Source organism: Aplidium turbinatum, chromosome 9, assembly GCF_918807975.1.
Source record: "Aplidium turbinatum chromosome 9, kaAplTurb1.1, whole genome shotgun sequence".
NCBI classification, from domain to species: domain Eukaryota; kingdom Metazoa; phylum Chordata; class Ascidiacea; order Aplousobranchia; family Polyclinidae; genus Aplidium; species Aplidium turbinatum.
In genome coordinates this window covers 7,524,932-7,550,193 of record NC_137480.1, presented here as the reverse complement: position 1 = coordinate 7,550,193, position 25,262 = coordinate 7,524,932, and the positions used below count along the sequence as shown (strand labels likewise).

The 25,262-nt window shown below is 37.7% G+C and overlaps 1 protein-coding gene across 1 annotated transcript; it reads right to left on the bottom strand.

The window, feature by feature from the left end:
• Window positions 1-1,504: 1,504 nt before the first annotated feature.
• LOC145776637 (carnitine O-palmitoyltransferase 1, liver isoform-like) lies at window positions 1,505-22,802 on the bottom strand. The gene is made up of 16 exons (XM_082587868.1): window positions 22,507-22,802; window positions 21,639-21,675; window positions 21,402-21,511; window positions 20,672-20,788; window positions 20,239-20,312; window positions 10,589-10,725; window positions 9,736-9,875; window positions 7,937-8,117; window positions 7,548-7,646; window positions 7,274-7,408; window positions 6,112-6,285; window positions 5,373-5,533; window positions 4,915-4,981; window positions 4,471-4,650; window positions 3,768-3,927; window positions 1,505-3,643 (listed from the first exon to the last, which is right to left on the bottom strand). The coding sequence occupies exons 1-16, from the start codon at window positions 22,800-22,802 to the stop codon at window positions 3,534-3,536; spliced, it is 2,178 nt and encodes a 725-aa protein (XP_082443994.1). The 3' UTR covers window positions 1,505-3,533.
• Window positions 22,803-25,262: the final 2,460 nt, after the last annotated feature.

The window sequence follows — 25,262 nt, the reverse complement described above, 5'->3', positions numbered from 1 at the left end:
TTCAAATATCTCAGCCAGGAATTAGCAACAAGAAAACATAGAGTTGTAGCTTTATTTCCGAAAAATGCCGAAGAAAACATGATCTTATTGTTTTGCTATGCCACCGGACAGTACCATTTTACAGGAATATTCATACCCACATTTTTGTTGAAAATACTCTCAGAATGCACCAAATTCAAAGTAATTTTTCAAAATTTTCTGGGGGAAACCCCCCTGATCCCCCGCCGCTGGGTGTCGCCATAAGCGTCAAAAAACTCCCCCATTTCAAAATTCCTGGCTACGCCACTGCTGGGGATCTTGTTATGTTAGTTTTTCACTGTTATCATGCACCGCATACATTACATTTGGGCAATTTCTATAAAAGCGTGCAGATTTGGGCAAATTTACGTTTTGCCCCCCCCAAAATGGTTTGGTCTCGTACGGCTATGGGTACGTCTCAGACTGTCATCTCACTAACACTAAGATCTTTCCTTAAGTTTGAGCACACATCACTTTGCTTTTTCGCTCAACTGATGCATAGCCTACAACCAGACTTTTTGCAAAGAAAGTTTAACTGTGTAATATATGTTACCGACGTACCATACCAAAACAAAAAAGTTCAGATGACACAAAATTGCAGTTTATTTTGCATTGAGAAGTTTGTACATAAATACAAGCTCGCCAGCTTTTGCAGTGCCCAATCAATTTCGAACTTCTGATTGAACCAGACCAAAAGTGGAAAAAACTTGCTCAAAAACTATGTTTAGTGAACAACACTGTTTGTGAACTGCCAAGTAAACTAAGTTGCCTTTCAAAACATGCAATTGCATAGCCTATAGCCTTAAGTATTTAAGTATAACTTTTGTATTACAGAGAAGCAGTGAAACGTTTGTTGATGCATTTATTTTTATTTCAGCAAATAAAAAATCATTTGATTTTTTTAATTGATTTTTTTGATTTTTATTGTTTGATTTAAATCATGATTTAAATCAATGAATCAATGATTTAAATCATTTGATTTAAATCAACCAACCCTGGTTTTGCAGCATAAGAATGTAAACAAACCACTACATGCTGGTAGCCTACTGACACACAATGATACATTTTCTTTGACTGCATATAGGAAAAAATAACAAGACGCAATGCTGCGGTAGCTGATAGATTGCAGTTAGAACGTAATTCGGAATAAAGTGCAGTTGAAAACTGTGTAATGAATAAAAATACAGCAAAGTATGAATAATCTCTTAAAAGCATGAAATGAAAAACGCACCGCAAGGGAACGTTCAAATATTACGTAACGCTTTTTTTCCGAATTTTTGACCCTCCCCTCCCCCATGTAACGCCAACGTAACGCTTTTTTCAATCCCCCCCTCCCCCAGGTAACGCTTTTTCACTACGAATTCAGCACAAAAAACTACCATTCCGTACTCGAAAGCGTTACGTAACGTTTTGCTTGAACCCCCTCCCCCCCGATGTGACGCTAACGTAACGCTTTGCATAAACCCCCCTCCCCCTCGAAGGCGTTACGTAATATTTGAACGTTCCCCAAGTGCACATTTCAAACACGTCTTATGTGACAAATTGAACAGCAATGACTCAAAGTTGCGATTCGCTAACATTTCACGCACCGTTTTAATTATCATCCTCAAACAAGAAATTAGCCAATGTAATTGATGGAATATCAACCCAACAATGTAAATTGTAAACGAATCATTCAACAAACCTGTTCGTATCGCGTAACATGAAATAAACATCATAAACCGGAAACTTCAACGATTCTGAATAGGGAAAAAATTTATATACAAAACAGTTTATCTGCAGAGAAAATAAAAAGTCTAATCTGAAATTGATATATACAACATGTAAGCATACACGACAAGTCCACATTGTACAGTCAACCCCGTTGAAACCGACCACATAACGATCAAGCCAAAGTAGTCCGATAAAGCACGAGGTTCAATTAAACGTGTACTGATTAAGCGGACACAGCAGCATCAGGGTAGCGTAATATACTGCATTGATGACGAACTGATGCATTTGTTAGTAGAAATAAGCAATAAGTTAGAAATATAAGCAGTCGATTAAAAAAGTAAATCATTTGATAAGATAAATTTAATAAATTACTACGATGTGTATTATAAGGTAACTGTGAAACTTCCTAAATAGATCAAATCCAGGTTTGAAGAATTAGATAAAAATGCTGACTCGACAATTTTTTGAGGAGCGACGTCAGCTTACGACCAAGTTCAAATGGCGATCATGCATGGATCATGCAACGTCAAAGTGCTTTAAACAAATGTAAAAAATGTCAATTTTCCTTGAAATTGAACGGAATAACTTACCCAGCAAACCAGTTCTTTTTAAATTGATTCAACGTTTGCATGACGTTGTTTCAATGTAAAAAGCAACTGATTTGCAAGGATGGTGCAAAAAGGAGTAGCAACTAACACACTTGAACTCAATCTCTTGAAGAAAGCAATATTTTGTTGTCATTAGCCAGACAGCAAAATCCGTCATTTTTACATTGATTCAACGTCTTTGTGGCGTTAATAGGTGACGTTAATATTGAAAGATACAACTATCAAAATGGTGATGCGACGAACATGGCAAGTTGGTTGGCGGTATCAACAAATTGCATTGATGAATGGTGAGCATAGAGAAGATTAAATGAAAGTGCAATCAGATGTGTACTATTTACATCAATTTTTAAATACATGTTTTAAACAGATCCATGTGCACAGATCACAGTTATTGCATAGGAACAGGAGATATGTGTTAAGAGAGTTTGCTACCCAAGAATATGCTGATGCACTGAGCTTCATCAAACACTAGATTAAAATGTTTCGTAAAATAAATCAGAACTCTTCAACACAATCGACGGCCAGAGAAGCTGTAATTTCATTATCGTGATCAAGATCATATTAATTAAATATCATTCTTTCCTACTGACGTTATAAGTTATTAAAAATTCATTGCAGACAATCAGTAAAAGTAAATCGCATTACAGTCTGTACAAAACCTCACACATAAACGTTTTTAGCTATAGCATGGGTGGGGAAAGCTTTTGACATAAGAGAAACAATAAGCATGTAGTAGCACAATTATGGACAATAATGCATCCATGTGCAAGTAAACAATCAAGTTATACAGTTTGAGTTAAAAGGTCTAGGCAAGTGATCGTAAGATAAAAACTTCACAAACAAAATATCACCACACCGCGGTACTATCTATCAAATTTCAAACAAAAACTCAGATGCTCAGTTACTTTACAATTACAAGATCAGATAAAGGTCGTGCAAGAAATTTCATACATTTTATACTGAAACAAGGTATTGTCAATCAAAAAGTATGACAATATTGAAAGAGTTCAAGCAATGTTAAAACTAGAAAATTGTCCCTTCAAGCAAGATGACCTTCTAATGCGATTCTGACCACTCTATCTCTGTAAGCTGCGTACGTAAGGCTGGAAGAGGTACTACAAGTAACGTTAAGAAAAAGATACATTTCTGTGTTAAATAGCTACAAGTAAAAGTTGTTGACAATAGTGAAGCGGATCAGTGAGCTAGCAATTGTTGCATGTCGTCCATAGCTTCTTGAAGTTTCTCGCCAAAAATCTCAGAGCTTGTATCAGGGCAGGCTCTGAAGCTGCTGATGTTGATCGAGGCTGAAAATTTAAAACTTAACTTTAGAAATTATTCAATCATCATCGTCATCACGAAGAGTAACATGAAATCTTCGCATAAAGACTTCAACACATGAAGACAACTAGCAGCGGTCCAGGTACTCACTGAAGTCCTCTCCAAGAAAGAGGTAGTACACCCCGTAGCCGTCTTCTCTCTGCGGGGTAAAGGCGCCCCCGGAAGGATAGACATCCATGTTGTTGGAAATCCCTTTGTCACTGAAAAAGGGAGTTTGCGAAGTGGACAGTTGATCACAGTCAGCCATGGCCTGTGGATATGATGAAACACTTAAACCTTTTGTTTTTATCGCATCCAGGCACACGCCCGGTAGTTAAAGATTTAGATTAAGTAGACGAGAAGGCAAGAAAGTCAATCTTCGTGTCCACCTTCAGGCATGTCTAAGTGACCTACCAAACACACTGGCGCAGGCCAGGCTTCTGTCTGGTGGAATAGATATCAGACTCAGTGGACGAGATACAACTGTTAAGTCGTTTTTCGTGTAAGAAAACACAAATAAACAGTTTTAAAGTCGAACGTAGACAAGTACGTTTATATTAACGCAGATATTAAAGTTTCGAAACTGTCAAAAAATGTAAAAAGTTTTTATCGGTATTCTAGAACTGTCACGTATCAGAGTGCTCTAAGAGAAATAAGCCTGATCGTAGACAAACAAAATAAACACTTTCAAGGTAACAAAATCCGCCATTTTTTTATTGATTTAACATTTTTAGACCTTATATATAGAAACGTTGCAAAAATGGATTTTGCTAGCTGGGTTACTCATTCAAACAATAAATATTCGAACACGTACCTTGAAGTCAAAAAGTTTTGGCTTGACACCAAGAAATTTTGAAGCAACATAAAGGCCGAACATGTGGCGATCAGTGGCTTCCCCGCACATGGCTTCCAGCTTGCACTGGTGGTGGTGAGCGATCGCAAGCTTCAAGTGTTTGATGCGTTCATCTCTGGTTGATGACGAGTCACACATGGCCTGTGAAAGATGTTTTAATGGATCGGATTATGTGGTTTTGAAATCGAAGAGAATGTTTTTCTCTTTCTTAGAGGTTTATTCGGAAATGCAATGGAGTGAGTGTCGCTTTTAGCAGCATGATCGTTGTTTATTTCACAAATGTAGATACAAACAATCTGTTTTAGCCTGATATGGCGAGTTCGCTGTGGTAGTAACAGTTTGTCATAAGCTTTAGGAACACACTTCCCAAGTCATGTGCAATAACGAGTTTATCCGGAAAGTTACCTTTGTGAAAGCGACAGAGTGCTTAGACACAGGACGGATTGTTTCAGTGCGTCCATACTTGAAAAACCTGTGATAAACCATAGACATTGTAGCTTGGAAGCCAGAAACCATCCCCATGTTTAAGTCGTTTACATATTAATCGCATAGCTAAAAAAAGAGTTATAATTAACAGCAATAGTTGACTTTTTTATATTGAATCTGACCCCCGACCTAGTATATATGGCTGATGGTGCTTTCAGATGGTTTCGTTCCAACAATACTATTGGAAGAGCACAGCAAGCTTCATGAAAAAATGGGACAAAAAATAAAGAAAAATCATTGATAATAACCAATTATTTGAAATTTCAGCAAACTAAAATACATTTTATCATTTTTCAAACCAAACGGACGTAAAATAATAACCTGAAACTGCAATGCATTGCAATAGGGCTAACGCTAATTTGAATGAACAGCCGCACCTTGTCATTGCAGTTTCATAACTCTTAGGTACAGTATTGTGCATCCTGTAAAATGTCAGCTGGAGGGCCATCTGCATGAACCCGTCAGGGCTGGTCTTCAACTTCTTAATGAACCCTTTGCCACGATGGAGCACCAAAACTTTAATGTCCATGTTCATTTTCTAAAACAATGACTCCGTTAATGCAACCAGCAGTAATTTCATGAAGATGATTTTCTTCTCAGTACAGAGTGCGGAGCAATGATCAAGTATTTCATTTCCTTCGACAATTTAGCGGGTCGTCATGTTGCTAACCTTTCCATGGTTCCAGGTAAGCTTGGGTTCGATGCCAGGTAGGGTCGTATAAAAGATTTTAAAAAACTCGCCCCGACTGTAAGGACTGGCAAGGCTAACAATCGCAACAACATGAGTCGGGAGTTTTGAAAGAACACGGAGTCAGTGGGAAAAATACAGTCCCAATTTAGGCTGACTTCAAATACATCAACGGTACAGCGTGGAGGCTACACGTTTATGATTAGCGACTCGCAATTGCTTCCGGTTCTATAGTGAGTAATCAGCCTTGTCAGAACAGAACACTGTCAGGAGTGTCAGACAACTATTTTGCTTCAGATGGTCGCTCGCTTTTGTGAACATTTACTTAACATTCTAGCTACGCCTAATTTACAAAAGTTAGTCATTTTTATATTGATTCAACGTTTGTAGACGTGAGAACATGGTTCAAGACTACTTTACGAACTCACAAAAAGGTTGTGGCTCTCCAGATATTGTGGGATGACCGTGCGGAAGTCTTCCAAGTCCCACTTTAGTCTGGTAGACGGGGCAACAGTGGAATGGACAACAGAATCCTCGGTCCAAGCGCCACCGTCGCGATACTCACACTTTGCCCAAACGTATTCAAGCATCCTGCCCGTTAACTTAGATGCAAAATAACGTTCATTAAATAAAAATGCATTGCTACGGAACGAATTTACAAAGGTTAGAAACAGGAGCAGATAAAAGAATGCGGCCTAACAACGAAATGGAAAGTTTAAGTGCTTCTTCTACGTGCTGCAAAATACACGCTTCCAAGAGTCAGTGGATTTTTAATGCTAGATTTACCAGCCGACCGAATATAATTATGTAAGTTGTAAATAGCGATAGCAAACGTAAATAGTTATGCAAAGATTGCTTAAAACGGTGAGAGAGTGTTGAGTTATTAAGGTGTGCCACCAACTAACCAATGCATTGTCAGAGAAAATTTAACTGTTTGAAAGTTTTTTGAAAAAGTCGTTTTTCGTGCCATGATGGCAACACAGTAAAAGGCAACCATTTCCGTGGTCTGAAGCCTGTGATGCAACCGCTTACTGTGGACAGTCGTGCACAGCTGACACAAGTCCGGAAACAAAGGATTTCCGTGATTTGCTATCTGATCTTATGTTTACCATAAACAAAAACTTTTAAGCACGCTTGTTCAGGCTTGAATCATCTCGTGGGCCGCATGTGGCCGACGAGCCGTATGTTGTGCAGGCCTGGCCTAAACCTACTTTAAACCCAATATCCCATTCTGCTGTTGTGAATTAATTGTTTGGTAGAATAACTCAAAAGTATTACCACATTGTCGGTTGCATGGCCAAGTGGAGAGAGCTTCGGTACGCCGCTCAAAAGACCGCCTGTTCAAAACCGTTCAAGAGCATGCGGTTGTGTTAATAGCAAGACACAGAAAGACATACTTGAAGGTTAGGTTGGCAGAAGCTACAAGGCTGATGCCTGAATATGACAAAAATATCCACTAAATCGGAAATTGCATACACGCACATGTGTTGAAACTGGTCAATACAATTACAACAGTGGCACAAAGAAGCATTTTGTAATAATTGTTGAAAATAAGGGCAGACAAAGTTTAAAATAACATGATTCGATTACCGTTGCATCAGCTGCGGTGTGTTCCGAGTTCCCGCCAGCCGCCCCGTTCTCATATACAATGAGGGTTGTAGACTTGTCGAACCAGAGATTCAGTCCATCACCGCATAGGTTGCTGTGACATTGCTCTTGCAAGCTCTAAAATTATCAAGTTTTGACGTTGGTTCAACGTCTATTTAAAGTGTTCAAACAGAAACTAAGTGAAAGTTGCTACGTTTTATGAAAAACCGCACAGATTTGTTTTCATTCCCATCTTTGAAAGTTGAAACGTTCCTACCTGGGGAGAACTTTCCTCCAAGATGAGGTGGAAAACGGCGTTCTCAGTATCATTCAAAGATGCTCTGTTGACTGGGCTGGTTTTCAACTTCTCTCGAGCCTGAGAAAACGAGTTTTGCTCAGTTTGCGTTAACTCAACTTCGCAAAAAGATTAAAACACATAAAGCCACCAAGTTTATGACATGTACTTGGACTTATCACTTCATAACCTTTTCTATTTGCCACAAGCTCTTGCTCCTATGAACCAGTAAAATTTGTTCTTTTATGTAATTTAAAGTCTTATATTAAGTAGAAAAAATGTGAAAATAAGTAAAACATGGTTAAAGCATGGGAGTGACGTAATGACATAACGTTGTCAGTCTTGTGATTGCAAATAGATCCCATCAATACCTCAGCCCACAAGTCCCTGTTCTGTGTAGTAAACACTGATGGGTTCCATTCAGTGTAGGACACATTCTTGGTTTCTTCAAGGATTTCTTCAAGGCAGCTCTGGATTTCTTCTGGAGCCAGTAGAGATTCCTTACCAGACCCATCAGCAGCGTACAGGTCGAGACGGAACATGATGCCTTTCCTTAAAAAAACACAAACACATAGGAAATCTGTACATAACTTTCTAGTGACGACTAATTTCCCAAATGCCCGGCAACTTAAGAATGTAATGGCAGCTAAGTTTGCGCATTTTCAGCATTCTTGAAGAACGATTTCCAGCCTTGTCATCTTCAATAGCTGCCCCCAGGAACCTCATTATGATTTTTCACGTGACTGAAGTCTCGTGGCAATAAGTACCATGGCATGTGTGACACAACAAAAATTTGAATTGAGAATGACGAAGTTAGTAGAGGGGTTCAATTTCCTTGATGATAAATCCAGCTTATTAATTGAAACTACCTTTGCAATAAAACCGCGCAATACTTTAAGAAAAAACGTGATAAAAATCGCATCCATACGTGAGTGATGTGTGTCATTAGTTCTGTAAAGTGGATGATATACGAGAATACAGGGAACATTCCAGTCAACAAACCAAGCTGTTTACGTGGATTCAACGTCTGCGGGCGTTGCACCAGTACAAAAAAAATGGTAGGTCGGCTGGGATAAAGCATTTCAAACATAACTAATGCAACCAACTGTTCTTCCTATAAGATATACCGATACTTCTCCCCACTACAGAAAGACACGGGTTTCGGTGGCGGTTCGCCTACCTCGTAGGTGAGAAAACGTTTGCATAATGCCCACCGTGATTGCTTTAGTGATGCCGCAAAGTCAGATAAAATCGTGTCCATGCAATTGCATGATAATGTCATGGTTTTATTTAATGTCGCTCTACAACAGCTAAGGTCTGATAGCGACATGACTCGTTTTTTAATTTATATCAGGCTTACGATGTCATCACATTATTACCCGCTCTCTATCCGCGACTTATTCTCACTGCGCTATGCAAGAAAGAACATTAAGCGGAACCGTGTTTGAACTGAAGTCTTCAGTTTGACCTGACCTGGAATCGATCTCAGATCTACCAGCTCCAGAGCCAAACGAGAAACCACTCGGCCACTGAGCTGGTGTGCAATTGCGTGATAACATATTTTATGTTTGGGTGACATGGCATGTCCATTGTCCAACCATCTGTGACGCAGGCTCGAATGAAGCACGCTGAGTTATACTTTGCTTTTATAATTATCAGAAATCCTTGCACGTCTCCTCAGCCAAAAAACAAGTCTTTTTTACATTAATTCAACGTATGCAGATGTTTGGTGCTGGTGTTAGGATTAGGGTCGAATTAAACGCAAAATCAATGTAAAAAAGGACTGCATTGCAGGCTGGGTTCCCTTGCCGTACTGCTAGCGCTTGCTAAAGCCCTTAAGCAACCCTATTTTCCTCAAAGTAATTGGCAATACTTCAATACCAAGGAAAAATTTTACAATGTCGACCTCGGTGGACGGGCATACGTTAGATGTGGCCAACAGCAAATCGGTCTTGTTTTTACATTGATTCAACCTTTGCAGAAAATGCAAAAAGAACTAATTTGCTGGTTGGGTAATGGCCTCTGCTGTCTGCAAGCATTCGAAACTGCAAGGATGAATCTTGTGACGTGCTTTTCTCCGTCTGAAGATAAAGATTCTCTCAATGGATCATTCAACCAACTACAGTTGTAATTGAGTCTTGGGTACGAAATCATGTCGCTGTATTGATACCTGAAAACAATGATATGCTTCGAATTTTCATAAGTCTTCAACTCGTCCATTACTTTTCCCGGCAGTCTTGTGCATGAGAAAACATACTGATACCGGTGTGTGCATACGGGAACTAAGTCTTGAACAAGCAGAGGATCCAACTGAAAAAATTAACAAAACTTATACCAGATTTGAACTGGAGAGAGCAGAAAAACAAAATTTCGTAGATCTACAAGACAACCCTACGGACGTCAAAATGAGCCAAATAGTAGTTTAAGTTTGGATCAAATGAAAATTCAATTAATAAATTCTCAACCACATTTCTGAATGCTCTTAATTTAGCCAGCAGTCGGTAATTGTTTTGCACCTTAAACCAAGTAAAGGTAGGCGTTATTTTCAAGGACTGGATATCAATGCTAGGCAAGCTAATAAAGCAAAAATAAACGTCATAATAAGTAAATCTGATGCAAGTATCTTCATACTGCCTTAACAAAGATGATTTGCTCTTTTCATTCTTTCTATACATCTCGGTTACGAATGCGTTACACTCTAAAATTATTATCAATGCGTGTTTTTATACAGCGCTGTAACCATCGCAGATATACGTTGCTCTCAGCGCTTCACAAAGCAGACAGTGTAAGCGCAGCCGTATAGAGGCGCAGCTGAGGACACTATCACCATAAATCTATCCTAAATTGAATTCCTTTTCTGACTGCCATGCAGAAAGAAAATTAATACTTTTAAAAATCCTTCCATATAACCCGACAGAGTATAAAAATCTATGCCTACTAGCTTAGAGGCGGGCACTCTTACGACTAAGCCGGTTAGGTTTTCACTACCTGAAAGGTTTTACCACATCCATAGACGTACTTACAGATTTTGACACGATCAGTTCGTAGAATCTCATGTAGTGGTAAGTCATGCAAGCTGCCCTGGCACATTGTGTCTGAACGGCACATGGACAACAATCTTTTTTCTGCAAACCGCCTTGGTTACAAAAATTGGTGCAATCTGAATAATAAATAAAATCTTGCTGTGTGGTGTTGTTAGCAAAAATGAGGTTAGGGAATATCCTAGTTGGTATATATGCAATTCGCATGCAATAATTCTTAATCTAAGCTAATTTGTCCATGCGCTACTTGCCTTGTAAAGTAGTGAGAGGATTGTGTCCGAAGACATAAAAAAAATATAATCGAAAAAGTATTAAAGTTGCGATCAATAGACGAAAATTTGACCAGTGGTAAACTAAAAATCTCAAGGGAAATTTTTGATTCTTTCCAAGCTCTTGATGAATCTTTACGAAAAATGAAAGCTATTTGTGAAAACAAACCACGTACCGTACTGCTAGACTCTAAAAGTTCATGCATAAACACAATGTCTGGGCTGCAGCTGGCACTAACAACTTCTCACAGTTTGGTGCAACTTTAACTGGGTGCAAAAGTTGTCACTAAAGATGTACCGATACCAATATTTTGGCCGATACCGATCCCGATATCACTTTTTTAGGCCGATACCGATACTGATACCGATATTTTGGCCGATACTTTGGTGTTACAAAAAGAAGCAATTTTGGTATTTGCAAGGAATTATATCAAATGCTAAGTCTTACCTTATTTGCATAAAACTATTAAAAAAAGCTTTCAACTGGCATAATTTATTAAAGATTCAAGAATCCAATCTCAACCGCATTGTTGTGTCATAATAGTAGGTTTTAGTAATGAAGGGCCACTGTAAAAGAAACATTACATCATAATTGGGGTTTCTGAAAAATTAATAAAGTGTTTGCGCAAACTCTCCAAATAGGCTATCATAATTGATAATAAGATGTAAAATGTAGCCCAAGTGATTTGTGTAGTCGTACAAAAACTATTCGACAAGTAATGCGCAACCTAAGGGCACTTTTCGTTTGGTTGAAAAGCTTTTGCCAGGCCAAAACCACCCAGGCAGCAAAAATGTACAACTCTCTACATCGCCCCCCACGTTGCCAAACGTCCAAAAAATCCATGCAACCCGGCTGCCCCCAGTAAGCCGGCTCCACCAGTCTGCGATCCAACTTCCACTCCTCGCCGCAACAAACCCACCAAGCCCAAACAATGTCATGGCAGAATAAGCAGGCTCAAAATGAAAGCAACGGGACCACAAATCCCCACCAAACCAATCAAAATGGTCCCGCTGCGCCCAAGACAACAACCCCACTGCGAAGAAAGGAGCGCTCCCCCCGGCCACCAGCACAAGGCCGAGCACTCACCAGCACAGTGAGCAGCCGCGACTCGCCAACCACAACGGTGCAGCTTCCACACCAGCCACTTCAATTCTTGTCGATGTCAATTCTTGCTACAAAACGGCTGCTGAGAAACATAGTTGATTGGTTGGTTTAAATGGCTAGCGTGGAAGTCACACCGTTATGGCCAGCGAACCGCAACAGCTCGCTGCACCAGTGAGCGCTCAGCCCGCGTCGACAGCCCAGGCGCAACAAGACCATTTATTGATCAGCCCAGCGAAGACACGCAGTCCCACCGCCCCCACCCACTCCGCCATGACATTGCCCAAGCCCGGCAAGTCCCCCACAACGAAAGGTGGAAACCAAATCACAAACTGACAGAACCAGCCCACCAAAAACAACCAAGCCACATGGGTCCCTCAAACGCCCAGCAACGCAAAAACGATGCAAAATTATACATTTCTGCTACCTGGGTAGTCATGGCCTGGTTTTATCCTCTGCTAAGAGTAAAAAAGAAACACAAATGATAAATATTGGAGAAATTGAGTCTCCTTTACAACTTAAGAATCGAACAACGCAAAACTGCTGAAACAAAACGTTTTGTTTGAGTGAAAGAATCACTGTAAGCTAACAATGCCAAAAGGTGCACGCATGAAGTCATGGGAGTGTAAGGTATCAAAAATTTGAACAGGTTGTTCTTTTTCTACATCAATGTGACGTTAGTTACTACTTTAAAAAATCTATATCTTTGCTTCTGCAGAAAATCCGCAGCAATCGCCTTTTTTTACATGTTTAGTATCGGCCAAATTTTGCCGATACCGATGCCGATACCGATACTCAAAAACTGGCCGATATCACCGATACCGATATATCGGTACATCTCTAGTTGTCACAATAATCTTATAATTTGCATGTTTATGGTTCAGGGAATACTGATTTCCTGGTTTGACGGAAATTAAAATAAAAAAACAAAAGAATTGTTGGTGGGTTTTTTTTATCGGTCATTGACCGATATTTTAGCAAAATGTTCGAAAAAAATATATAGTCAATTTGGTCAAAAAGTCCGAAAAAATATATAGTCAATTCGGTCAAAATGTCCGCAAAAATATATAGTCAATTCGGTCAAAATGTCCGAAAAGATATATAGTCAATTCGGTGAAAATGTCCGAAAAAATATATAGTCAATTCAGTGAAAATGTCGGAAAAAATATATAGTCAATTCGGTCAAAATGTCCGAAAAAATATATAGTCAATTCGGTCAAAATGTCCGAAAAAATATATAGTCAATTCGGTCAAAATGTCCGAAAAAATATATAGTCAATTCGGTCAAAATGTCCGAAAAAAAAACAACGTTTCTCAGCGAAACTTAATGTTGTAGCTAGTCAGGAAGTGCAAATTTTGGTTTGCATCAACTACTTGAAAGGAAATATTTAGATCAGAAAAAATGACCGAAATAAATAAAAAATGACCGAAATTTTTCAAGCCATTTCGGACAAATGACCGAAAAGTCTCAACGAAAAAAAAACCCTTGAAACTCGTGAGAAACACAGCTTGGCAATGACTTAACTTCGTTAAAATCTTTAAAACAAGCACACTTATCGCATTAAAATTTGAATAAAATTTTTAACAAATTTATTTTAGCAGTAAGTAAGGGGCAACTTTCGTTTATTTTTCTTTAGTGCACCACATGGTGAAAAAGCAAAAAAGCAAAAAGAAATGTTTAGATATATGTATACTAGGGTGTTTTTAGCGTAATACGCAAAATTCTAACCATTGTTAATATTAACGTACAGGGTGGTGTTCATTTCAATTCAGTAAAAAAATCCTTTTGGCAAATTTTTGTTGAAATCCGTCGACATTTACTACTTGCGCAAGGAAGCTAAAGTTTAGGTTGTTTAGCCTATAATCTAGCAGCGGAATATAAGCCATTACAGGTTCTTGTAGGCTACGTTACTTCACAGAACAAATAAAGCATTGTTACATCACAATTGCAACACCTCGTAAAACTACAAAAATTACACTGTCATGTCTGTTGTGCTGTTGCATTTATTTCACTTCACTAACAATTTGCGGTTGTACAATGGCTGTGACAAGGTCTAAAGATAAAATTTGGCTGGTAGGTAGCAGTTCAGGTCATTTCCTTGGAGATTGTCCTTGAAAAAGTTTTTTCTCTGGTAGATGCTGTTTCTAAGTCCCCAGTCATCGACTTATTCGCTCGGTTCCGCGACTTCTGGCCAAATATAGATCAAGCAAACTTCAGCACATCTCTGGACGATCCTGCTGTTTCTGATCAGTTACAACCTGTCCGCGCAGAAATCCTGCAGTTAGCGGCGACAAGCTAGATCTCAATCATCCTCGGGACGATTACGCTGAATTATTATAACTCAGTATTATATTTCTCGGAGGAGTGCCGAAGAGAGGTGTTAAATTCCGTCACCCTGGTGCACTTCATCGAGCCAGATGGATGGCACGAGCGATATATTCCCTTAAAATATGGCTGTTCAGGAAGCAATTCCAACTGGACCTTCGTACCACTGGCCGCAGGGGCGTTGACAGGGGGGTCTAGGTGGTACTTTTGGACCCGGGCCCGGAATATTTAAGGGGCCCGGATTTTAAAAATTCCCCGCGACTTCAAACATAATCAAGATCTTAATATAATCAGATCTGAAGGAATTGCCATCAGAGGTTAAAACTGCTATTTCAGCCGTCAGATGGTAAAGTACCGGGCCCCCTTCTGGGTACTGGGCCCACCATCTCAGGGGGCCTACTAGTAATAGACTTTTGTGTGTCAGTGACAACATGTTTTTTAGCTGCTAAAGTTTACTGTGTGTACTTCCATTGAGAAGATAATTTAGGTCCGGTACCAATGAGATGCTGGGCCTGGGCCCTTATATCAAAATATCTCTAAAATCACCACATTATCTTGGTCGTTATTTTGTGATAGAATTTCAGGGGGCCCACAGGTAATTGACTTTTGCGTTTCAGTAACAATCTGTTTTTTAGTTGTTAAAGTTTAGTACTGCGTGTAGCCTACTTGTTCATTGACAAGATAATTTAGGCCCGGTACCAATGAGATGCTGGGCCCTTATACCAAAACATCTCTAAAAACCACATTATCTTGAAAAGTTAAAATGTGACAACATTAGTAAAATTACCAGTATTTGAAATAAAACAAGTTGGTTGCAATTGAATACTTGAAATCAAGACAGGCCCAATTCCTACAAAGGTGTGTTTAAGATAAATGTGTTTTAATTATTTTGGTTGTTTATTTTTTCGTATTTTGTGGTAAAACTTTGGAATTGGCAACTGTTGAACTGAAACCGCTTTATACACTGGTAGTGGTAGGGTCACCATACTTTGTGTGCTACTGTTATAGGTTAAACCACGAAGTAGACAGCTCATTTTAAAATGTTTGTCATAAATGGGCAAATTATATAAGACATTTGCATAACTTAATTGCAATGCCTTGTCTAAATTTTGCAAAAGCATAGATTGAAACCTTTCTTTAGCATAAGGTGAAAGCGTTCATGTTTTGTACGTAGGTTAGCTTCTCGTTACCATAAACTTTAAGAGTCAGGTACGATTGATTTTGAAGTCTGCCAATAAGTAAACAAGACACATGAAATACTTTTTGTAATACTGGACTAGCTTAAAGTATGGTTGGTCTATTGATAGCCCATTTAACAATAAAATATTTTTTCTACATCTACCGGTATAACTTGCAAGGTAAAAGTATTTTTTGAAGTGTCAGAAGCTGCATTAAGGCTGTTGCACTTTTAGCTTAACGTTTTGGTTTTACAGGGTGTTTTGTTTTCTTAAGCTTTACTTCAAAGTGAATGTTACTGGTTTACAACCGGTAATCTAGTTCTAGAATGGTGTAACCTTGCTATGTACCAAGATTTCATTCAGCATTTCATAAAGAAGATGTCTTGTTTGAACTAGCGACATTCTTGCTTTGAACATTTCAGATAAACAAAACTCTCAAAGAGGAATTCTTTGAAATGGCTGAACATGGAGGTTTGTCAGAACCTAGCAAACTTTGCTTTGCTGTTATTGCAATTCGAATACATTCGTTTACTTGATTAGCAATGGTGCAGACGTGCTGCAAAAGTTTTGCAGATGTTCCAAACAAAGGAATGTTTTTCTCCAAGCTCTTTGCATAGTTTTTTTTTCAAAAGTTATGTTGAGCCAAATGTTAAACCTTGAATGTACCAGAAACCATGAAGCATTTAATGCCATCTTTACCCATGTCTTTAATTGCTGTGGTAAGAACCAGATAAAGTGACCAGCAGGCCACAAGCTTAAGAACGACCACCAAAAGTAAGACAAACAATTCAAAAACTGACCTCAAAGTCAAAGGCCAGCAAGTAATAAGCGAACATTGAGTAGTGTAATAGGTATATAATCAATTTACCTGCCTTTAACTGTAGGCCATAAAAATGTTTGTCTTATTTGTAGCCTATTCCATTTGTGCAGTCATATTTTGTTTATTGCTAAAAAATTGTGAACAGTAAACAAAATAGCATTTCTCAAAGATTAATTAGCATTTCATTTTTAGCATTTACAATCCCGCAATTATAAATATCCCTGACTTTACAGAGGTAGCTATCAGCAAGTGTAACCAGCATATTACATTTAGATACCAGTATAATAAGTATTTTATGACAGTTGCCAGTATTTTGTTTGTGATTTCAAATCGTTGCTGCTTTATGTTTCATTTCTTTCATTCCAAGCAAAGATGAAGCTATAAATTGATAGACCTGTGTTTACTATTAGTTATATTTCTGCTGTGTTCTGTACACTGCTGGGTTGATGATTGTTTATGAAGTTATAAAAGTTTAACTAGGTAGTAGTTAGCCGGTATTGTGCAGTAAGCATTATAACATTTCATTAAGCACCAGTAACCTATGAAGGCTTTCTGAGTACTGCAAAGTTGTCAGTGAGTGATGAAGCTGTTAGACCTTACCTAGAAACCTATTAACTAGTGTTACACTGTAAATATTGCTCCGTTTTGTTAAAGTTCATAGTAATTTTCTTATGTATGCTGTGATTCCTGTGAAGTAGTTGCAACATGTGATGAAGTTATTAAACTTCATCTACATAAGTCAGCACTCATGCACCATTTCAATAACAACTGTTTTTAGCATGACCAATGGTGTTTGCATATGAAAAAATAATTACATGTAGAAAAGTTAATTCAACAGTTAGATTACAGCAACTGCTGCTCATAATAATTGTGCTTCTTAAATTCAGCAACCACGATGTTCCAAAAATAAGGCAATTAATAAAAAAAATGTTTTAGTGAAATATAGCATGATTAACAACAGGTTTCTAATAATAGTGTATCTTGTGTAAGTAGTTAATAAACCATGTACGCCATTCTGTGCTGTTGTGGATTAACACTGTTCTGTTGTGAATTGAAAGTATATCACTAGATTGGTAAACTATTGTTTTTATCGTACTTAAGTTCCTGATTATGCACATTTGAGTACACTTGAGTTTTCATGTTAGCATTTTGATTGGGTACTTGTTAGCTTTTTGAAAGTATTGTATAGGTGAGTGGTTTAATCAATCAATCACTAGTTTATTTTTTTTCACAAAATATCACATCAAATGCACTGGTACATTACATAAAAGTGAGATAGGAAAGAAGCGAAAGACCTTATGAGGTCACCAAGTCAGCCTCCACCTCGGCGATCCTATAAGGCAAAACATAATTACCACTTGGTGAAAGTGTTAAAATGTTGTTTGTTAAAGCATTTGTGAATTCACTTTTTTTTTGCACTTCTAAACTGTTTTGCTATGTTATGGCTATACATTTAAAAATAATAGGTTAATGAAATTTCAAATGCCATCTGTAATTTTTGGAAAAAATTGCTTCCAAATGTAGGTAACCAATTTAAATTTCTCATAATTTTGTCAATTCTTGTCCGATGTAAAAAATTGTATGAACTCAATGTGATAAGCATGTCAAATTTTGATACCAGCTTCTACTGTGTGATATAAGATCTGGGTTGAATGACCCATACGCTTCATGACCGTTGCCAGTATGTTTAGAAATCGTTAACACTTTTGGCTTTCATTGCAAGCAAAGGTGTAGCTATGACTTGATAGACCTGTGTTTGCTCTTATTTACATTTGTATTGTTTTCTCAACTGGTGAGAAAGTCTAGTGAAGTGAACCACCTTTCCATATCAGTGCAGTTAACATACACACTATATTATCATAAGTCTGCTTGCCAATAAGGGGCTCAAAATTATGTTGGCCCCGGGGGCCCACAAAGGGCTTAACACAGCACTGCACTTCAGCTTTCTGGTGGTCAAATAGCCACTTCAGCCACCAAACAGTAAAATAAGAATTTAGTTTAGTCTAGTATAGTGATTTCCCTAACCATGAATACTACCCGAAACACGAATTTCAACATAAACAGGTTAATATATGTTTAAACTCAAACTGAAATGGCACAGGTAAGAAGATTGCTATCCCTGTTTCTGCACTAAAAATTGCATTGCACTAAAAACTGCACAAAACCACTTTTCAGATTGCAGCAATCAGCAAATGTTTGATCGAGGCCCAAACACCTTTCCCAAATCAAATTGAAAAGTTTCTGACTGTCTGCACCACCTTTGCTGTAAATTCTCTTCTGGTGAGCCTAGAATACTCTAGCGCCATGTGACAAATAAAAGTTCAAAAAAGCAACCGCTAGATAGAGATAGTAAGTTTTGCGGTTCAAGAAATTTTAAGATTGCGCAAGATTTGTTAAATGACCATGCTTAAACGACATCAATAAAAGTTTGTACACAACCTTTATTTTCATAACATAGTCGATGAAGGCCGAAGGGGGCCCGAAAATAAATTGGTACCGGGCCCGAGAAATCCTGTCAACGGCCCTGACTGGCCGAATACAGACGCAGCCCAAAACGTCCAGTCAATTGCTACGCATGTGCTTATTTATTGTGAGTGTTTACATAGGCCACTGGTACAGCTGTGATTCAGCCATACAGGCACCTCAACAACCTGAATTTTATGAAGAACTTAACAACGTATGCTGATGGAGAAGTATCTCAATTAGCCTTCAAGGCTTACTCCAGACACTTGTGGTAGCCTACTTGTCGGAAGGTCTCATTGCCTTTGCACTGTTTGACAGCAGAGTCACTGACATTGATAAGAGGAAAATGGTTCGCAGTATGGCAAACAGTCATGGATCCGAAGATCCGCCAAACCGGGCCGTGGTACCTACCGATATTGCTGAGAGAAAACTGTCTGATTTCTGCACTACTGCAACTGAACGATTATTCACAATACTTGGTCTAGACAAAAGCTTCTTAACCCTTGATCCTAAATACTGGGCTGAAAATGAGGCGTACCAAAGTGCCAAGGAAACAGTTTCTGCCCTGAGGGTGACAAACGATTTGGCAGCACGAGGAGTGGCGCTTATGACAGAGTTCAATACGACATTGACCAGAGATGAGGAGCAGAAACAGTACGTTCTGCAGGTAGTGGAGCATCATCGAAGCAAATTTCCCGTAGCCAAAAAAAGTAAAAGCCATGTTTGGATGGTCTAGCTCAGATGTATTTAAACAAGGATATTGTACTCGAGTATGATGCAGTCATTGACATATTTGCCAAGCGCAAACTCTAAGTTTAATGCGATGGCTGTCATTGCGAATCGTCGAGAATATTCAAAAATATTCGAGGTCGGAAGGACTAACTTGTTGTTTATGTTCCATTATTGTTTATGTTTTGAAGTGTTTGATATCTTTTGTTGGTTCATTGATTGGAACAGTAACTTACTTCTGCTGAATCGCTCTTGATTTAAAGTATGGGGCCGTTCAAATATCATATGACGGTATTTTTGGACCGCTACACGGCTGACTGACACAATGTATTGCCCCCCCCCCCCCCCCCTAATAAGCTTTCTAAATACGCCACTGCTTCTGATCATCTCGGTTATGGGTGAAACACGGTGTAAAGGTTGTTAGAGGAAAAGTTGCTTTGTTGCTATATTTGCTTTGTTATTCTATAAACGTGCCTGAAATGCGTGCATATTAAAAGTACTGAATAAAGCTGGTTATTTGGTTGCGTGTTGTAAAGTTGCTTGTTTTATTGATTTTGCGAATTTTTCAACCTCCTTGCGCAAGTTGTAAATGTTGAAATAATTTCTTGAAATTTGAAAGACATTGTTTTCTTACCAATTGTAACAACCTGGTGCCCTGTACAAATCAAACTTACGATATGAGAAAATTAAAAACACCCTAATGTATACAAAAGTTTACAAAATGCAAAATGGTCGCACTACTCACATAGTGGAGCTCTAGAAATCAAATAAGCATAGTTATCCCACAAATCCGCAACCCAGTTGTGTTCGGTTTCATATCTGATGATGAAAAAGTGTTAGCTGTGCCAAAGCCTTGTCAACATAGACGTTTTTAAATAAAAATATAGCACGTTACCCTTTAGTAATGTAAGTTTACCTTTTTAAACCATCAGGCTTCTCAGAAAGGATTTATTTTAAATCTAGTTTTGCATAATTGCAAACATCACTGGTGCACGCTCAATCGCTAAGTTTCAGATCAAAGTTTTTCATAAAATGATTAGCTCTTGGCCACAGATCAGTCCTTGTAGTTAGTCTATCACTCTTGTAATTCATTCTGTTCTTTAACTTTATTAGAAAAATAGCGACCAAAAAGCAATATGAACCCGCAAGGTCTGATAAATCTATGACTGGCCAATCACCTTTTTGCCAAAACTCTTTGTAATTCTCGTCCTTCCCTCTCTTCAAACTTCTGCATTTCGAGTTTGATTTTTTCAAACTCCTGTTGAGTTACAATAGGCTCTATGGTGGTCAATGTCCTGTTGTTAGAAGCATAAAGGCAACATAAAGGGCAAAAAGTATTTGTATTGACGGAATGGCCCGTTTGGGTGAGTCCGATCCCTATTTGATGATTTTTTCAATTTTTTTTTCAAAATTATCGGGTACCATAGCCTAATTATCATTGCCGTTTTAGTGTTAGGGGTTAGGATTAGGGGTTAGAGGTTAGGAACTCACCTAATCGGACTCACCGAATAGTAGCAGACCTTTGTATTGAAGTGCATTTTTAATAATTACTTTAAAATTAAATTTTTCCTTTCCAATCAGACTATGGAATATACAGTAAAAGAAGTTACAGTTGATGAAACTTTCCACAAGAGAACAACAAAGTCCAAATCTGCAGCCCAATCAAGCGATTGATGATATGGAAAATACCTGCACTCAATGAGCTTATATAGGATTACAGTAAACATATCAGACAGTTGGCGAACACTTAACTCTCTGACGTACCTTTTCAGTGAAGTGCCTTCTTTCCAAGATTGCCAATCCAGGGTGATAATAAGGAAAAATCCCTGACACCAAAGGCTCAACCAAAGAACAAAACAGTACCGGTATTTTGATAAGGACAAAAGTGAAGACAGAAATTAAACTTACTTGGCACATGTTTTTTGGAGTGATGGAAGTGGATACTTCGGCATAACATGTTGAAATGTGTATAAAAACTTCTTTCTTGGAAGAAGACTTGACAGGCAAATAAGCCATGCCTAAAAGTGAAGATATCTACTGTTTTCTATGCATACAGCAGCCATGACTTAGTCTGAGTGAAAGAATACATAATATACATGTCAACTGCAAACACGCTCTAAAAATCTACAATCTGCAAAAACTTACCCTTGTTTTTAAGGTTTTTGGGTTCTTTATCCAATCTCTGAAAAAATGTGGTTCTTAAAAAAAAAAAAAAAAACTCAATTGCATACCATAAAATATAGCATTAAACAATTAGGCTACTTTGTATGTACTTTCCTGATAGACAACTAGTAACAAGATTGCAACTTTACAAATACCATAGAAATAGGACTAGACTTTTACAAGTAGCCTATTTGCACCAAAGTAATATAAACAGGCATAACTCAGCAACAACACTACATTTAACATCATAAAAACAAAAAACAATAAGCTAACGTTTTCGGCTAGTCATACTGCACTGTTTTTATTAAAATTGCACTGTTTTTATTAAAATTAGCTAAATTCAAATGCTCTCCCACTCTTATTGCCAAACGTTGCGTGGTCATACCAATGTATGTCGAACTCGCATCATGCGAGCAAGCGAACTTATATATACATGACGTTTGAACATAAGCGAAAAGGAGTTTTAGACTTCAACTGAAAATAGTACGTGAAGTAGATAGTAAAGGGGGTTTTTTAGACAATTTTTTTTTTTTTAATTTTCTAAAGGTAGTCCTGTTATATCTTAAAATCAGGGTTAAAGTTGAAATTAAAATAACCCTTGCCCCTCTATTGTGATATGCTATCCTGTCTATTCATCATTATTGCAATCATACCAAATAAAAGTATAATAACCAGATACATATTAATCAAGTAACAATACAGCTTACAAAAATTTAACTGCTGCTGCTTCATGGAGTAATAAAATGTAATTCCTGACAAAGCTGCAAGCTTAAAAAACCATTAAATATCCTATTCATATCATACACGACCTTTGCACACCCAGACTTTCAACTTAAAACAGTACCATTACCTGTTCTTCAAAAATTGTTTAATAAGAAACCAATGAAATCTTGCAATCACAGACCAGCAAAATATTCCAATGAAGAAACCACCTACAGCAGCAGTAAACTTTGCAGCTGGTGGTCTTGTGTGAGGAGGGAAGGGGTAGGAAGCTCCTTTTGGTGCTAACACTGTCACTGTACGATCCAAATCATCATGAAAACTAGTGGCAAATATTGCCGCTACAACTCCACCAGCCAAGGTCATAAAAAGAAGTGCGGATTCATCTTGAAAACCAGGGTTACTTCTAGTGGAAAGCTTCTTCATGGTAAAATTAAGACACAGAATATACTGTAATAAGCAAAATTTTAAGAAAATTGCTGTAAATATTGAAACAAAAATATATAAAACACACAAAAAGCAACAGTGTCTGGCCTTCAATTTAAGCATATCAACATGGTTAACACAAACACTAATATCGAACAATTCAAAGAAGCAAAAAAAAACATTTATTTCGTCTGTTGTGAGAATAGTAAGCACAAGGATAAGCAATCAATACTAAAAAACTATAAAAAAATAAATCCCACAACAGACAGAGATGGGCAAGATCACCAGTTTTGGTGATCTTGAAGATCAAGATCATGATTTTGAAGATCAAAACCACTGTTGTATACTTGAATATACAAAGTTTTTGATCAATGATGCTGCAAAAAAACAAACAAGTTTTATTAAAGCAACCTGGTTAAGAGTAGCTTAGTTGATAATATTGCTAACTATTGCTTTGAGCTACTAGTTTGCTGGCCTAAAAATTGTAATAAGTTAGTAGTTGAGTTAACTGTTGTTATTAGGCCAATCAATTGTTGTCGTAGTTTGTGTAAAATAGCAAGGTCACAGCCAAGGCCGAGGATAATAACAATAAAAGGTAAAGGTGGTCCCACACTTGATTCAAGGTATGTCGGGTGTCATGAGAAGATAAGGTTCGCATTGTACTAAGCCTTCGGCACTAAGGAAAGTAGGGTGACCACTGACCAGTTCCTTTCTCTCGGCCGCCTTTCACGCAGCAATTATGCCCACCTAATTTATTACACCCTAGGTAGAGGTGAGCGGTCTTTTCAGCAACCAGCTGAAGCTGGGAGTCGAACCAGGTTTGCATAATTGGAAAGCCAATGACTTACCATATCTGTTGCGTCATCCCACCGTCATATATACATTAGCCTACTGGAAAAGTCACAAAAATTGCAATTAATTTTATGCTTTTTATTAAAAAAACACAACTTTAAACTTTTAAACTAAATGATTTTTCACCAAAATTTTGTCTGACTCATACAAGCATTTATTTGTGTTACTACGTATTTTAACTTTTACGGGATTATATCAACGTTGATTGCACCATTTGTCCATCTGGCAGTTCCTTGATACTATTGCCTGCTGTCAAAAACACTCCAAGGTCTTTGGTCAGATAAACCGTTCCAAACAAAAATACAAAAGTTACCGTATATACACAAATAAGAGGCAGCATATGTTTTCACATTGAATATATTTGGTTATACTCAGATCTAAAACTCAAGATCCAAAATAATTGTTAGTCTGGTTGATTTGCTGCAATAAACCACTTTACATGACCAAAGTCAGCTATGGAATCCAGTTTAACATCCTTCTAAACTTTTCATGCTACGCATCTAAAATTGGGTCAAATAAAGCAAACATATTTTAGCATTTACAAAATAGAATTCTTATTCCAGAATTTACAAAGTTGGATTATTTTTTTCTATACGTCAACATAAAGTATATGTATATAATAATTGACCTATTTATTATTAACACAAAAAACTTCTTAAATTTTATAATGGCAACACTAACCAAATTAGATTGAAACTTTAAATTGACTTTTCTTGAACACTTATCATATTAACAGTGTCTTAATGTTAGTAATTGCCACTAATTACTTTGTACAGTACGAGTTCTAAAAAACTCTATTATATCTAGTAAGTAGGCTAAACTTCAATTTTAAAGTGATCTTTATCTTATTGTTCTTTAAGATCAAGATCACACAAAAAATGATCTTAGATCAAGATCACCAAAATAGTGATCTTGATGGTCAAGACCATGCCCATATCTGCAGACAGGAAGCAGTGAAAAGCAATATATATCGGGTCTGCTACTATTCGGTGAGTCCGATTCGGTGAGTCTGATTCGGTGAGTTCCTAACCTCTAACCCCAAACCCTAAAACGGCAATGATAATTAGGCTACGATACCCGATAATTTAAAAAAAAAATTGAAAAAATCCCCCGTTAAGGGATCGGACTCACTGAATCGGACTCACCGAATCGGACTCACCGAAACGGGCCATTCCGATATATATCAGTCCAATATCCTTAATATGACAAATGTACAGTATTAACAAATTAATCTTAAGTAAAGATAGCCTGATGTTGAATAAGAATCTTCACAAAAAGAACAGGCCAAAGTTATTTTCAATTATTTGTAATGCAAACATGCAAAGAGCCACATGCATGTTTGCATTAAAAAAGTAGTACAGTGGAATAAACACGAGAGAGCAATCTTGTTTCAACACAAATTGTCAACCAGCTAAATCTTATTCAATTGTTATTGCGCAATGCCTAAACATCTAGACCCAATTGCCACTGCTTAAGGGTGGTAAAAGTCCCCTCGACCCTTGGAGTGGCGAAGAAAGTTCATACAAAGAAGATTGCACAATAGATATAGGAATAGCCTACTTTAGTGTTTCTTATTTGGAACTATTTTACTTATGGTATGATATACTC

What these genes read in the sequence shown, in the direction of transcription:
- LOC145776637 (XM_082587868.1), bottom strand. Translation starts at nt 22,802, where the DNA reads ATGAAGAAGCTTTCCACTAGAAGTAACCCTGGTTTTCAAGATGAATCC. An exon ending in CAAAGAGTTTTGGCAAAAAG is followed by an intron (nt 20,313 to 20,671) that starts GTGATTGGCCAG and finishes TTTCATCATCAG; the next exon opens with ATATGAAACCGAACACAACT. An exon ending in ACTCTGTCGCTTTCACAAAG is followed by an intron (nt 4,651 to 4,914) that starts GTAACTTTCCGG and finishes CATCTTTCACAG; the next exon opens with GCCATGTGTGACTCGTCATC.